This window comes from Aythya marila, assembly GCF_965140915.1.
Source record: "Aythya marila genome assembly, chromosome: 15".
Taxonomy (NCBI): domain Eukaryota; kingdom Metazoa; phylum Chordata; class Aves; order Anseriformes; family Anatidae; genus Aythya; species Aythya marila.
In genome coordinates this window covers 7,972,828-7,987,776 of record NC_139056.1, presented here as the reverse complement: position 1 = coordinate 7,987,776, position 14,949 = coordinate 7,972,828, and the positions used below count along the sequence as shown (strand labels likewise).

At 35.7% G+C, this 14,949-nt stretch overlaps 1 protein-coding gene across 2 annotated transcripts in view; it reads left to right on the top strand.

The window, feature by feature from the left end:
- The window catches only part of PDXDC1 (pyridoxal dependent decarboxylase domain containing 1), a 31,149-nt gene that overhangs the window by 14,212 nt on the left and 1,988 nt on the right, over window positions 1–14,949 (top strand). For both annotated transcript variants that reach the window (XM_082772450.1, XM_082772449.1), the window contains exons 7-22: window positions 1,039–1,107; window positions 1,606–1,684; window positions 2,475–2,559; window positions 3,427–3,475; window positions 3,583–3,684; window positions 3,923–4,048; window positions 5,309–5,359; window positions 6,516–6,579; window positions 7,945–8,033; window positions 8,736–8,841; window positions 9,874–10,045; window positions 10,716–10,834; window positions 11,692–11,813; window positions 13,262–13,354; window positions 13,452–13,548; window positions 14,753–14,857. In XM_082772450.1, the coding sequence (XP_082628576.1) occupies window positions 1,039–1,107; window positions 1,606–1,684; window positions 2,475–2,559; window positions 3,427–3,475; window positions 3,583–3,684; window positions 3,923–4,048; window positions 5,309–5,359; window positions 6,516–6,579; window positions 7,945–8,033; window positions 8,736–8,841; window positions 9,874–10,045; window positions 10,716–10,834; window positions 11,692–11,813; window positions 13,262–13,354; window positions 13,452–13,548; window positions 14,753–14,857 (1,528 nt within the window). The remainder of the gene's footprint in view (window positions 1–1,038; window positions 1,108–1,605; window positions 1,685–2,474; window positions 2,560–3,426; window positions 3,476–3,582; window positions 3,685–3,922; window positions 4,049–5,308; window positions 5,360–6,515; window positions 6,580–7,944; window positions 8,034–8,735; window positions 8,842–9,873; window positions 10,046–10,715; window positions 10,835–11,691; window positions 11,814–13,261; window positions 13,355–13,451; window positions 13,549–14,752; window positions 14,858–14,949) is intronic.

Here is a 14,949-nt window from a genome sequence, read left to right as displayed (position 1 = left end):
ACGTAGACAGCAAAGAAATAAAATTGTTAGCATAGAAGGAACTGGTCTGGGCCAAAATGACTTAGGTAATAAGTGGTAAAAGTTCATTGCAGTAAGTTGGTGTCTTTTGCAGGCAAAACGTTGCATGTAGTTATTGATTGAACCTTTTTGATTAAAAAAAAAAAAAAATGCTGCTAATAATTGGTGTTTTGGGAGCCTTTTGCTTCTGAGTACAAACAAAAGATAAGACACTACTGTTAACTTGTCCTTATCAGGTAATCAATGAATTTAAGTGATGCTGTTTTAGATTAGATTTTGAGAAATAGTGTATGTTGTAGAGCACAAATCGTAACTGAGTAACTGGACAATCAGTCATTAATTCAACTTCTGTCAAATAAAAGTATACACACAAACTGGTCTATAACTAGTTCTCTTAATTTGATGAACTTCCTGTTCAAAGTGATGAGCATGATCAACTGTATTTCAATTGCCTAGTGATCTTCCAGGTTAAAGATTAAAATGGGTAAGAGACCTTCATCCAATCCCCATGCTAATTATGCAGAACTGTCTGAAATTTACCTCTGTAGCAAAGGAAGAACGTGAACATAGTGATGTGAATTAAGCAGTATGCTCAAAGTTGACAGATTGCTCTCTACTCGGTAGTAAAGTGACTGTGAACTTCCAGTGGAGTAGGGTCCATGCAAAAAGCACGTTTGCTTATAGGCTACATGTATATTCATTCAAAGGGCAGCCAAGAAAGAAAGGCTTGAGTTTAGGCTGTTGTACATTGCATAGATATTTCAGTAGAAATGCTGTATGAAGTTAATGTACTAATCAAACCTTTTTTTTTTTTTCTGAGTTTCTCCTCTGCTTTCTTTTCTCTGCTAATAATTTGATTATAAGTTTTGGCAAGAAACTTACTTCATAATGTACTAGCCAGCTTTTTATTGACATGTTTACTACTTTTTGTGTTACTTAATATGTGTGTTTCTGTGAATGCTTGAAGTGACTATTCTGAACCATGTCTCAGTTGTTCAAATTCCATCATTTTTATTGCAGCTAGGGTTACCCCTCTCTTGCATGTGCCGTGTGCCTTGTAACACCATGTTTGGATCTCAACATCAAATGGTAAGTTTGTCTTCCTTAAGAGCTCTTTTTTTGTTCCGTTAATAAACTTTTTCCTAACAACATTATTGAGATTTACTTGCTGTACTTAATTTTTCAGCCGTTAAGTCTGCCATATTATAGCTGTAATAATCAGACTGAAATCTTCTGGAATGTCAGCAGCTTGTGTCTTGTCTTGTTATTTGCAAGGTACTTTTAATGTCATATGGTAATGTGCTTTTTAGTCCAAGATTTCTAGAATATGTGTAGTAGAAGGTATGTTTATAAACTCCACTATGTATTTCCATTGTATTTTTCACAAAGGTTTTTTTTGACCTTTGGCTTATTTTACCTTTTTGAGAAGAAGAAACTGCAAGCCACAAAGACATTAAGAATATCTTTCAGAACTCTAACATGCTGTTCCCTTTCACTCTTAATGCACTTTTCCAGTTCAACAGAAACAAATCTCTATTGTTTGATACACATATTTATAAACACATATCTTTTTCTTATTGATAACAGGATGTTGCTTTGTTGGACAGATTGATTAAAGATGATGTTGAGTCTGGAAAACTGCCTTTGTTGCTTGTGGCTAATGCTGGTAAGTGCTATGGACAAATAATTAAAAAAAAGGCACTATTTCATGAATATATATATATAAAAAATAAAATAATATTTTTTCTTAAACAGCTTAGTGTTTGCATGCCAAAAAATGTCATAACATATCTTAATGACCAGACAATTGTCTGTCTAGAGGGGTTTTTATTTAATTGATTCAGAGGTGGATTGTACTATTAGAGTTCTGCTTGTGTCAAATGGTGCATTAATGTAACTAAAGTTTTTTTTTAGTGAACACATCTCTTATTGAAAGTCAGTTTCATGTTAATGCTTCAGAATGTTTGATGGATGTGCCATCAACTTTAGCTCTAAAAATTGCGTTTTTCTTTTAGTTAATTGAACAAAATTGTTCATTAACAAAGTTAAGTTTGAATAAAGGAGGTGGCTTACCTGCTTTGGACTTAAATATATACGTCTGAGATGTTAATCTTGGTTTCCATTCTTTTAGCTGAAGTAATACTTTGAAAATATTAAAAACCTTTTCATTTCTTTTTTTGAGGCTGCTGAGCCCTTGAGTGCCTAGGACATCTAATTTTCTGAGTATTTTTAACATACATTGGCAAGCAAAACAAGCATCTTTAATTTTATCTAGAATACCAATTGTCCATATGTCACAATGAACCAGGTATGAATATTGTGTAGCTGACTCTTTACATATCCTCCTTCCAACTCTTGCTTGTGACTTTTTTGACAACAGGATAAGAGGTCCTCTTTCATAGAGTCCTGGTTTGCAGGACCTTTGTGATAGCTTTGTTTTTCCTGTTTCAACAAAGGTACACCAGGTGCTGGGCACACAGATAAACTCGGGCGGCTGAAGGAACTTTGTGAGCAGTATAATATGTGGCTCCATGTAGAAGGGTATGGAACTTGAGATTTCTTTCTGTATAAACCGTATTTATTAAGAAGTCTGAATAATAGACAGCACATAGCTTTACAGCTAACCAGCTAGGGGAGGACAGTAGGACAATCTTGATTTTTGCCACATTAAGCAATTTGTATGGCTATAATTCTTTCCATGTATGAGACACAGATTATTTTACATATACAGGAATAATTGGAGTAATTATTTCAGCATAGGATACTGGTTACTTTTACTCAGAATGTAATCTTATCTGTCCATTCTTTGAAGAGCTGGAATACAAAGAAAAGAGGGCTTTATAGTTCAATTCAGGGGAGACATGGGACAATTCAGGGGAGACATTATACGGTGATTATTGAGAATGAGAAAGGAGGATGAAGCGTGACAACTTCAATGAAAGTTGTCAAGAAGGCTGCCATAAGAGCAGAATCCAGTGTAAGTGGGAGGAAGATTAAACCAAAAGGAAAATAAATTGGAAGAACTTAGACAATGTTATTGAAGACTCCGGTGCTCTTAGATTTTTTTTGAACCTGGAGTAGAGACTCTTTCTTTTGATGTTTCATTGTATGGTGTTATATTTGTATGCTATTTATTTCTGATACTAGATTGTTGCTGAATTATGGGTAGGAGTTCAGGGGGATGATTTCCCTAAAGGTTGGTCATGTTTTTAGATTGAAATGGATTTTTAGTTTTGGTCTTAGCATCTTGGAATTCCATGTAGCGACATCTACTGCATAGTTCATTAAAAAAAAAATGCATGAACAAAAATGACCTCCCTTTGCACGTCAACAAGCAATATTAAACTGAAGATTAAAATGCTATCTTAATACACACTTAATATTTGCTGATATCATTTATTTTTATAGAGTGAATTTGGCAACTTTGGCTTTGGGTTATGTCTCCTCTTCTGTACTGGTATGTTTTACTATACCTAGAAATCTTATAATGTGCTTTAGGCTTTAAGGTCATGATCTAATCAAAATACATATGGTTTATGTTCTGCTTATTGTAATAAACTTCAGGCTGCTACAAAATGTGACAGCATGACTCTTACTCTGGGTTCCTGGCTGGGTCTCCCAGCTGTACCTGCAGTGACACTCTACAGACATGAGGATCCTTCTTTGGTACGTTCAGCTTTTCAGTCTTTATTCTCAAGACATTGAAACTTTAATTATGATTGTAGTCTTCTTCTCTAATAAGCATCATTATTAAACTTACTAGCTTAATAAGCATCATAAGCATCTAAATTATAATTTGCACAAGACCCCCTATTTAAACTGTGGTGCATTCTGTAATCTGGCAAAAATGAAATAATGGAAAAATGTTAATAGAAGATTTTTGTTTGTTTGTTTTCCTCTTTAGTCCTTAGCAGCGGGGCTAACATCAAGTCAGCCTGTAGAGAAACTTCGTGCCCTGCCCCTGTGGCTCTCCTTGCAGTACTTGGGCCATGATGGAATTGTGGAAAGGATAAAGCATGCTTCACAACTAGTAAGCAGCACTTGGTTGGTTGGTTGGTTGAACAACATAGCCTTGATAATGGCTACATTGCTTCTCTGAGTATGGGCTAGGGGCTGTACTTGAGAATCATTATCAGAATTAACAGTCTGAATCTCCAAGCAGAGAAGAAGTTCAGTTAGCAGCACAGTACAAGTGATACCCAGATGGCTGTCACAGAACACTGTTACACTTAGGATTGTTTTTATAATAACTGTTAATACATCTTTTTGATCATGATGTGTTGTAGAGGAATCAGCTAGAAATATAGTAGTTATTGACAATATAGCATTAGTTCATACTGTTATGAACAAATAATGAAAGAAGAATAGTAATATCAGGGGGAACAATGTTTCCAGAATGTATATTTTATTAGCTTTAATGTGAAATACTTCATTTTTGTTCATTCTAACTATAAAAATCCACAATCTTTTTTTTTTCAATCACTTCTATATTAACTGTTTTGCTTGAAAACTGCTAAAAGACTTATTTTTGTACTCTTCTTGGCATTACACTGATTCAGGCAATAGTAAATTACAAAGCTTGACAAAAAGGATTTCAACACATTTCTTCAAATGCAGTAGCAAGTGTACTATTTTTGAATTAAGATCCTTCAGTAAAACTTACCGTCCGATATAACATGTATGTTAGAAAATGCCTTGTTTATATACAAAGCATTTGTATTAAAAGTATAGCGCTTTCTCAAAATTCAGAGAAGAGCAAAGGGAAATGGAAAGCTTCTGTAAAGGTTAATGAAGAAACTATTGGCACGAAAGACCTAAAAGAGTGACAAAATAATGTTAGTCATTAAGATTTTTGTGGCGTTGAAGAGTGATCTTAGCTTTTATAATAGTCTATTAATAGTCTTTAACCACACAAGAATGTCTTCTCTAATGAAAATAATTTAAAAAGCTATCATAACCAGTTGCTATGGTAGCTTTGGGAAAATTAACTGTTCTGCTACACACTGTGCTTTAGTTAGTCAACGGAGCTGTATTATCTCTGCTACTTTGTCAACAAATACACTTAAGACTTGAAGAAAAACACTGTACACAGTGTTTTACAAGTAATGGAAAAATAATTTGTTTTGCATTACATTTATAAACAAGAACTAAATGGATCTCCAGCACCCCGTAGGGGTTTGTTAACAAATGGAGATTATGGTGGTGAGTGTTTAAAGTTTATCAGAATAAGTTTCAGCTTCTAAAACTGTTTTTGTCCTGTTCTTGTTTCCTTTCTGCTGTGGTCTTCTAGAGTCAAAGGTTGCTGGAAAACTTGAAAAACCTGGATTTCATTAAAACTTCGGTACGATCTGTATTTAATACTTCGGTTGTATAGCTTAGTCTTTACTATATTAAATGATAAAACTAATTTTTGTTCAAAGGAAATTATCTAAAAATATTTAAAACACAGTAATTAAAAATGTTTGGTATCCTTTTTAGTTAAGTTCAGGTGTTCAGTGAAATTGTGTGGCTTGGTTGTGTATGGCCTCTAGATTGTACTTGTTCCATTGCTATGAACTCCTGCACTCATTGGAGCTGACAATAACATGCAGAAATTGTCTCCAGAGCTTGATTTAATTCCCATTTAAAATGTCCATTTGTTCAGTAATACATTTATGAAACAGATAATACATTTATGACAGCAATTTCCATAAGCCTCTCAAATACATTCTGCCTCCATCTTGCCCTTGAGATGGTGCTGTGAACCCTATGAAATTCTATGCAAAAATATCCACGCTGAGGGTTTTACTCCAGAATCTGTTTCAGAAATTGTACCTGATGTGCTCATTTAAAGTTCTATTTCAGTGAAATGTCCTGTTCAACTGTTTTGTTTGTTTTGTTTGTTTTTAAGTGCTATTCTGAAAGACAGTTTTTTTAAAATTGTTTTTTCAAGAGTATTAGTAGCTTTGGGAGTTGGAATTACTGTAGCACTTGCCCCTTTTACCTAAATAAACCTTGCATTTTTAGGATTCTTAGGACTCAGATTGCCTCCAGAGATTGCCCAGTCCATTTCTCCTATCCCCAAGGCAGAATCAATTATCTTACTGCTGGAACTTTCTTGACATCCCCCAGTGATTCTTGGCAGATCTTGAAGAATGTTTTCTTTAATCATTAATGCCTGAAAATATATAAAGCTAAATTGAGTTCTGTCAGTACAGTCTATTTGCTAGTGAATGTGCTTAGGTTTCTCGTTTTATGGTGTTCAAAGTTCAGTTATGCATACCTTAAATCAATACAGTTCTGCTTTAACTGAATAATGATTTATTTTCCACTGTTTACAGATACGCTTACTCAGACTCCTACAGAGTTAACATCTAATACTGAGATAGTGTGAACATTGTTACTGCCATCAAAATGAAATGATCTGCTTTACTCAGCAGTCTAAAAAAATTTGTATAGTGTTAAATCTTTAAAAAGTATGAAAATATGTTTATAAAATTATTTCACTTCTTGTTAAGGTTGAAGATGAACTGAGTTCACCAGTGGTGGTTTTTAAGTTCTACCAGAAGTATTTAAATAGAGGTATGTGACTTATTTAAAAACAAACAAACAAACCACAACAAACCAACTCTCTGTATCTTCATTTTAAAAAACAAACAAACAAAAAACACCTGCAAATTCTAAAATTAATTTGATTTAAGTAAATTATTATTAGGTACGTTATATGTGGTACACTTCTCTTGTGTAACGTGCCTTTGAAAAGGTTGTGAACACTGGTCGTAATGTAGTGATAGCTTTTTTTAGATAGACTGCAGCGTTCTAAATATGCACAGCAAGTCATTTCTCCTGTCTTGACTGGAGGAAATTTGCATATGATTTTGATCAAGAGAGCAGATGATGATAATCCCCCATAAGCTGCAAACTGCATTTGAGGGTACTGTTGAGGGAAAATCTTCCATTGCTTTTGTTCAGACTTTGTTTCTTTCAAACATTTAGTGGCTAGTTGTCAGAACCATGTTTCTCTGCTTTATTGCCGTTCTCTGTTGCAATAATTTTGGAAATAGCAGAGCATGTGATGACCAGCTCTGTAAATCGCGTCAATAGGTATGGTAGCCACACCAAACGTGGCTCAGGGCAGAACATCCCTACTTGGACGTCCTCTCACAGGAAGAGGAATCCTGTCCTTTTGATTACAGCAGAGGACTTTCTTTATGCTGCTCAAATGCGCACATTATGAATGTGGGGACCATGTCCACCTGGGTGAAGCAAATTATTGATAGAAAATTTTGTAGTTTTATTATGAGTGTTGATTTTAATTTTCTGTGGATTTTTTTTTTTGTTTGTTTGGCATGGAGGAAGGTTCTTAATCTAATTAGTGGTCACATTTATGAAGTAAACCTCTTCATCATGGTCCAGTGAAATGACTTATTGGATAGCTTTATCCATTAATGCATTTGTCTGAACAGCTTTACTAGGGAGAAGTCACCCACCTGAATTCTAAGGATATAAAATCTTTGGCCCACTTCTGCATAATCTGTGCATAGAGTGGGCTTTTAAGTCCTTACTATTATTTGTGTGCAGTAAAAAGTTATCATTCAATCTCAATTTAAAAATGTAGCCAAATGCATCAAAGTAAATACTGCAGCCTGCTGTGACAGGATCCTGTTTTGCAAAAGCCCTGTTTTTATTTAGGGGGGACTTGAACCTCAGCAATGTGAGAAATATTTTATGGATTGTTTTTAAAGCTAGTACATTCAACTCTTTGACTCCTAATATTTTTCTTGTTCAACATAGCTTAAAAAATTCCTTGTTAGTCTGCTTGACATAGCGTAGATGTGTCACATTACCTAAGAAATGTACTTATCTTTTATCTGAACTTTAGGTTGCCATTTGTTTAATTAAGTAAATACAAATCTCTGTCTGTGATTCTTGTATTTTTGAATTCAGATCAAACCCCAAGTGCTGCACAGGCTTCAACTATTCCGCACCCCATAATATGCAATGAAGGACACATTTATGACACTTTCAATCAATGGGTAAGAATGGATGTTTTCCTCTTTAGGAGAAAAGGAAATGAGGGTTGAGTGCTTCCAGGAGTTCCTTGGTAACTATAAAAGTTTTAGTAGACAAGCTTGGTAATTACTCCTGATCTGGTATCCTTTGCAAAATCTACTGGGCATTTGGGATTACAAAGATGAACTTGAAGTACAGTTGATTTCTCACTCCTGATTGTTTTGCTTGTTACTAACATTATTACTTCATCTTAAACTTTTGGTAGTTCTGTGTTTTTTTCCCTTGGGCTTGTGGCAATATGCAAAATCTTTCAGAACTCTTTTTAATTGGCTGGATACTTCATTGATGATGCTTGTTTAATCACGAGAAGACAGACTTTCTTTTCCAGCTCTTAACAGAATTCTGGAAACTTGTGCTCACAGAGAGCTGAGCACATCACTCTTTTGTATTAATTGCATAGTAATCATAGCATACTTAACAACAATTTTATAGAAACTTCAGATTAAAATACTTGCAGCTTATTCTGAATTTTCATGATTTAACTATGTGTCCAGCTTTTGTCCTGTCACCATCAAGCTAAGGTACTTTGTTACCAGAGGCGATTTTGAGAAATACAGGGAACTGTGCTGAGCAAGTGCTTCTCCTTAGCTGTGGGAGGAGTCTGACCTGAGCCAGTGGCTGCAAGACCAAGTTTGAATTTCTTTAACTGGACGTTGTCTCTTCAGTTAGGAGAGCAGTTGGCGCAGCTGGTTCCTGCCAGTGGGGTTGATGTGGTAGAACTGGAAGATGAAGGCACGTGTGTGCGATTCAGCCCCTTAATGACTTCTGCAGGTAACATTCACTTTACTCAACCACTTGTAAAAACTGAAATTTGCCATAAAAGTGTACATCAATCTCCTGGTGTAAAAGCAGATATACTCAAGAAAGTCTTTACTGTGGTGAGGGTTTTCTTCCCCAATAAATCTATATTGACTTTATCGTTCCTTTGTGCCTTGGTAGCAGGTGCATTAGAGGTAGCTCAGTTACTGTATGTGACATTACCTTGTTACATCTGCAGAGATAGATGCTTATTGATTATTTTTTAAAATTCATTAGCAACAGGAGAAGCTCTTGGCTTCTGAGAGTTATAAAAGAAGTATGAAGGATAAGTCATCCCCCTCTTTCCTTCTCTCAGATGCTTAACGCAAGGAGAAGATGCTTGACCTTTCTACACAGGTGTTTCAACACTGAAACACTGCTTATGTTCAAACTACAATTAATTAACCAGAAGAATTATTTACTAAACCCAAGGTTTTTCTGTAATTACTGATGTAGGAGGAAAAAAAGTCTGTATTTTGGAAAACATTGTAAATTTGATGTTTAAGCTAGCACCATATGCATACTTTGTTTAGACCCAGCAGATGCATAGAACAACTTTCAGAGGCTCAGGCGATGAATGGTGGCTCCTTTTAGCTTGCGTGGGTTGAGTGGTTTAGGCTGGCAAAACATGTGATGCTGATGTGAGAGGATCCTAGTGTATATGGGAAGGTGCACTTCAGAATAAAATTACTTGGTGATGCTGTTATTTTGATTTTTTTAAACGGTGTAGAAGCAAATTCATTGTATTTAACTATGGGAAGAGAGTTCTGATGCTAGCTACTGATGCAATGAAAAGGGTATTGTCCTTGTCAGTTTATAAACCCACCATTTTTCACTGCAGATGAAGAAAACGGCTGGTATATAGATCAAGATACACTGATGCTATCTTGAATTATATTTACAGTTAACTTGCAAGGTGGTTTCTTTACAGATTACTTGTTTAATTCAGACATCTATGTGTATGTCCATTCACTTCCTTTACATGCTAATACATCAGCTCTTCAGTTTTAGGGACAGAAATACAAGATGTTGATCAGTTGGTAGACTGCTTAAAGATGAAGATACCAGTATTGACAAGTACACTGCAACTGAGAGAGGAGTTTGAGCAAGAAGTGAGAAGAACAGTAGGCCTCTTGTATATTGAAGATCTCAACTGGCCAGGATTAGGTGTCGTAAGGTACATTTTTCAGTATTTTCTTCTTTATGTTTGGATAGACAGTGCAGTAGCACAAATGAATACAGAGTCTCTTTATTAGCAATTTGGATGCGTTGCTTGAAGATTAGTCTCAGTCTTTGCCCTCACTTGACATTGTGGAGTGGTTTTATTTTAAATAAAACAACTTCTTAATTTTTTTTATTATTTAGAAAAGCTGATTTGCTGTTTCTGGAAAATTAGAGTAGTGGTCTAATATTGGAGGCAGTATGTTGATCTGTTAAACAGAAATGTAATATGCAGTGTTGCTTTATTTAACTAAGCATAGCGTACATTTTTGTCTAGTATGATATTCACCTTATATACTGAATAAAACCCTTTAAATGTGTATTCTGATCATCTGACACAGTCTGCTGGGTGGGATTCTGTACAATCAAAGCAATTGAAGTATGATCAGTGGTATTACCTAGAAATCTGTTGTGTTCAGTTAAGTTTGCATTGGCCAGTCTTCACCTCATGTTCAACCAAAAAGCTGATTACAAATGCCATTAAACTGGTTGATTTAGAATGTCACTTGAAGCTTTTGGTTTGTAAAATATAGGGATTTGTAGAAACATGCTAGATGTGCAGATCTGTGTTTTGTTTTTTTTAAATGTACTGTAAAGTGAACTGACTCTTCTGGTTTGGTTTGAAGGTACAGCTATCACAGTGATGGGAAGAATGATGACAAGCAAGAAAAAGAATTAGAAAAAATTAACACAGAACTTCTGAAAAAATTAAATGAACTGGAGTCGGATCTCACTTTCTCTTTGGGTAACTGCATTATTTTAAAAAAAAAAAAAAAAAAAAAAAACAACCTTCCATTCAAGCTAACAGTTACTTTACTGTTGTGCTATAACCTTTCAAGAGGTCAGTTATACATAGGTCATTATAATGGAAAATTACACTGCTGTGTATGTAGTTCCTTTAGAAACAACATCTGTAACTCTGTCCTCCTCATCACTTATTTGAGTTGGTAAATGTTCAGCAGGGTGAGCTGCTTGCACTGTTTGCAGAAATACTTGTGAAAACTGACCTATGAGCACCCAGACCTGAAAGGGTTTCCTTGTCAGAGGGAATGAAAGCCGCAAGTGTTCCTCTTTGTAAACTGAGCCTTCTCGGGAAGTTTGGTATCTAGTGAAAAGCAGGTCTCATTACAAAAAAAAATATTGACCAATTCACTGCTTTCTCTGGCTAGATTAAAGCTTCAAATGACTTGTGGTAATTAGCAGCACTTTCGAGCATATACAGTGCTACATTACAGATGTAATAATACTAATTTGTTTACTTGACACTCTAAGTCCGCCTTTAAAAACTAAGTACCCTGGAACTGTGGAACCAAGCAGTTGGTAGATGGCAAAAAGTAGCAAGTCTGAAGCATATTCAACACTGCTATTTATTATATGATTATATGGCTGTATGAAATATCCACTGTTCATCTTGTTTAGATGTTTTGTAGTCTGCATAATTTATACCTATGCAGATATTGTACTTAATTACTGAAGTGTGTGTGTGTTTGTCTTTATACGTGTGTGTATTAGGATTTCCAGATTAATAAGCAAGGGCGTGGTATGTATTCTGAGAATACGTTTTTATATATCACAAACACTCAATTCTCCCTATGTTCACAGGCCCAGAATTTGGAGGACAGAAGAACTGTGTTTATATTGGCATGGTAACTGAGGATCTTGATGTGTCGGAATTAGTTGAAACTATTGCAGCAACAGGCAGAGAAATTGAAGAAAATTCAAGAGTATGTGTTAATGAATCAAAGGGCATCTCAGCATCTCTTATTTTTCCATATTAACTTCAGGACAGTTTTGTTCTTTGTGAAAATACTTCGTACTTGCCTGCAACAAACTGTATTAATTACTATGGAAGTTGTCCACATAATCCATACTCATATTACAGGATTATAATATTCTGAGGATGTCTTTATTTATGTTCACAGTCCTGTCTTTGATGGTTCTATAAAAAAACTAGTATTGAAATAGGCTCATTTTATCACTAAAATTTAAGCTGTCAAAAAAAAAAAAAGAGGGAGCTTATGGTGAGCTGGTTGCTTTGAGGAGCTAAATGTAGGGAGATTTAAAGCTGGTATAAAAAGTCTCAGATAACTGCCCTAATACGTGTGGAAAACTTTTAAATCAGTGGCATAATAACTAAAGTTACAAATTATCTATTAAATTACTAATCCTAATGTAAGTCCTTTTTGTAAAAGCATTTACATGACTAGAGTTCTCCCTTGCTATTAGGATCAAGCATAGCAGAATACCCAAATGACCTTCATCACAAATGAATGTCTGTCCTTTCACTCCTAAAGCACTAGGCATTTAACTTTGTCAACATTAAAAAAAAAAAAACACAAAAAAAAATTAAGACATCCCACAGGCCTATTTCTGCCCCTGGGAATATTGGTTTTGCAATTACATTTTTCTGGCAGTATTTTCTGGAGCCTCTTTACCCATTCTTGACATGCTGTGCTGTTTTGAAGGTGAGGTTATAGAAGATTGGCTGTAGAGTTCCTTCATTTTTTTCTTCTTTTGCAGCTGAGAGATTAGGAACTGAATTTTGGAATATTTTGATTTTTATCCTCCCAGAAAGCTGCTTGTGCTTTGCAATACAACACATCACTGACGCTGGCATAGGCTGCCACAAGGGTCATAGTGGCAGTCATACACTGAATTTGCAAGCCATAGTTGAGCCTTATCTGGGCTGCCACACACCTGCTTAGGCTTGCTGTGAGTCTTAGTTTGGGGCACTTCTGGAAACCAAACCACACTTCATAAGCTTAAAAATTCTCTGTGCTAAGCAGATGTTTGTGCTAATTCACTTCTGTGCTAAGCAGACGTTTGATGAATTTGGGTCACAAGCTGATCTCTAAGTAAAAGAGAAGTAATGTACCATTTTTGCTTAAAATGATGTTCTGCCCTCTGGGCATATATATATTTTAAGTCCTATACATTCTTTAATTTACAGTAGCAATGAAATAGGGCTTGTCAAATGCAAATTTAAATTAGAAAAAGATATCTGACTACTCGATTTACATTCTCAAAGCCTGAATTAAAAAATACAATTTCAATAAATACTGTATGTAATAATACAGTAAATATAGTAAATATAATACAATATAGTATAGTAAATCCTACTAAATACATATAATAATTTCATATAGTATATAATAATTTCTCTTTTTATTAGCTGTTAGAAAACATGACTGAAGTTGTTAGAAAAGGGATACAGGAAGCACAACTTCAGCTTCAGAAAGCAAATGAAGAACGACTTCTGGAAGAGGTAAGACTAAAAAACAGCTATCTTAGGTAACTTGTAATAACTTGTCACAACACAGGTAGCGTGCTCACCAGCCAGTGTTTGCTTGTGTCCTTCACAGGGGCTGCTACGACAAATACCTGTAGTAGGCTCTGTGCTGAACTGGTTTTCTCCATTCCAAGCTTCACCAAAGGGAAGAACATTCAATTTAACAGCAGGTAGGACTCAGTGCATATGCAGCCATGTTAAGCTGTGTTCTAGATGTTTCCGGTTTTATACTGAAATTGCAACGCACTTTCTTGTGATGATTTGATTGTGAACGACATAATCCACCCTCAAGATGTAAAGGAACATGCTCTTTACTTCTGTAATACTCAGTAAGAAAATCTCCTACCTTCTTGTTTAGTTTGCATTTGGTTCTTGCATGCTGAGTCATTCTAAAAAAGCTGTATTAGACGTTGGCATTTGTTAATGCAGGAATAATTGTTGGCCACATGCTCTGCAAAAGTTTGTAGCCTTTAAGTTTATTCTGAATGTCAAAATACGTAAGGTAGTGGGGTCTTCTACTATTGCTCCCATGTATGTGCATGGGTATTTTCCTTCTGTTGTGATACTTGACCTTGATTTCTGTCTGAAATCCTGGTTTCAGATGTCATGTAGCTATGGCGCAGTGATGAAGTACTAGTTTCCAGGCAGTGGTGTAATGTCTGAGAAAAGGGACAGGCTAAAACTAGCTGAGGACAAGCATGAACACAGCATTGCAGGAGACAGTAATGAATGGAATATTACAGAATATAGGGCTATTATTTTACTCATCTATCTGTAATTCATGACTGGTGATGTGAAAAGATCTATCTATAGCATGTGCATCATTCTTGGTGATGTAGTAGCATAATACTCTCAAATTATAAACTTTCCTTGTAAAAATTGCAGCAGTCTTAAGAGTATTTCTGAACTCAGCAAAGTGTCAGTTGGACCTAGAAAAATGGCCCAGCTGTGTATGTCTCTGTAATTAGCCAGGAAGGCTTTCTGCTCTGACGAGAAGGGTCGTACAGCAAGGAACTACAAGGTTTCCTTGGGAATGTTGTTCCATTGACAGCTAGACATCCTTCCAGAGCGCAGTGCTCAATAGCTTGCACCTCGGGATGTGTCAAGCTCAGTGGAAAAGGACAAGTGGAATACTGGAGGTAGCAGTGTTGGGAAGCAGGAGTGAGGGGAAACTTCATTCATCTTCGTAAGACTCAGCACGCCTGTCCCCAGGTGCTCAAAAACCAACTACACTTGAGTGGCTGTTTCAGGTCAGCCTAGGCCATACAGTTTCAGAAACACGTATTACAGATAGACTGCTGCATATTTTTATAAATACAGATGAAAAGTTGTCTATATTCAACTTCTACTTGCCCTTTTTTTTTTAACCTGCAGGTTCTCTAGAATCCACAGAATCTACGTATGTATCAAAAGCCCAAGGAACAGGTACTACTCCACCACCAACTCCTACTTCCAGCCTTACGAAGCAAAGACTTCCTGGTAAGTTTCTACTCACTAGTTTTATTTCTAAAACTTGCTGAAGTATCCTGGCCTCAGCACACATATGAGTAAATGCACCTGTAACTAGAAGC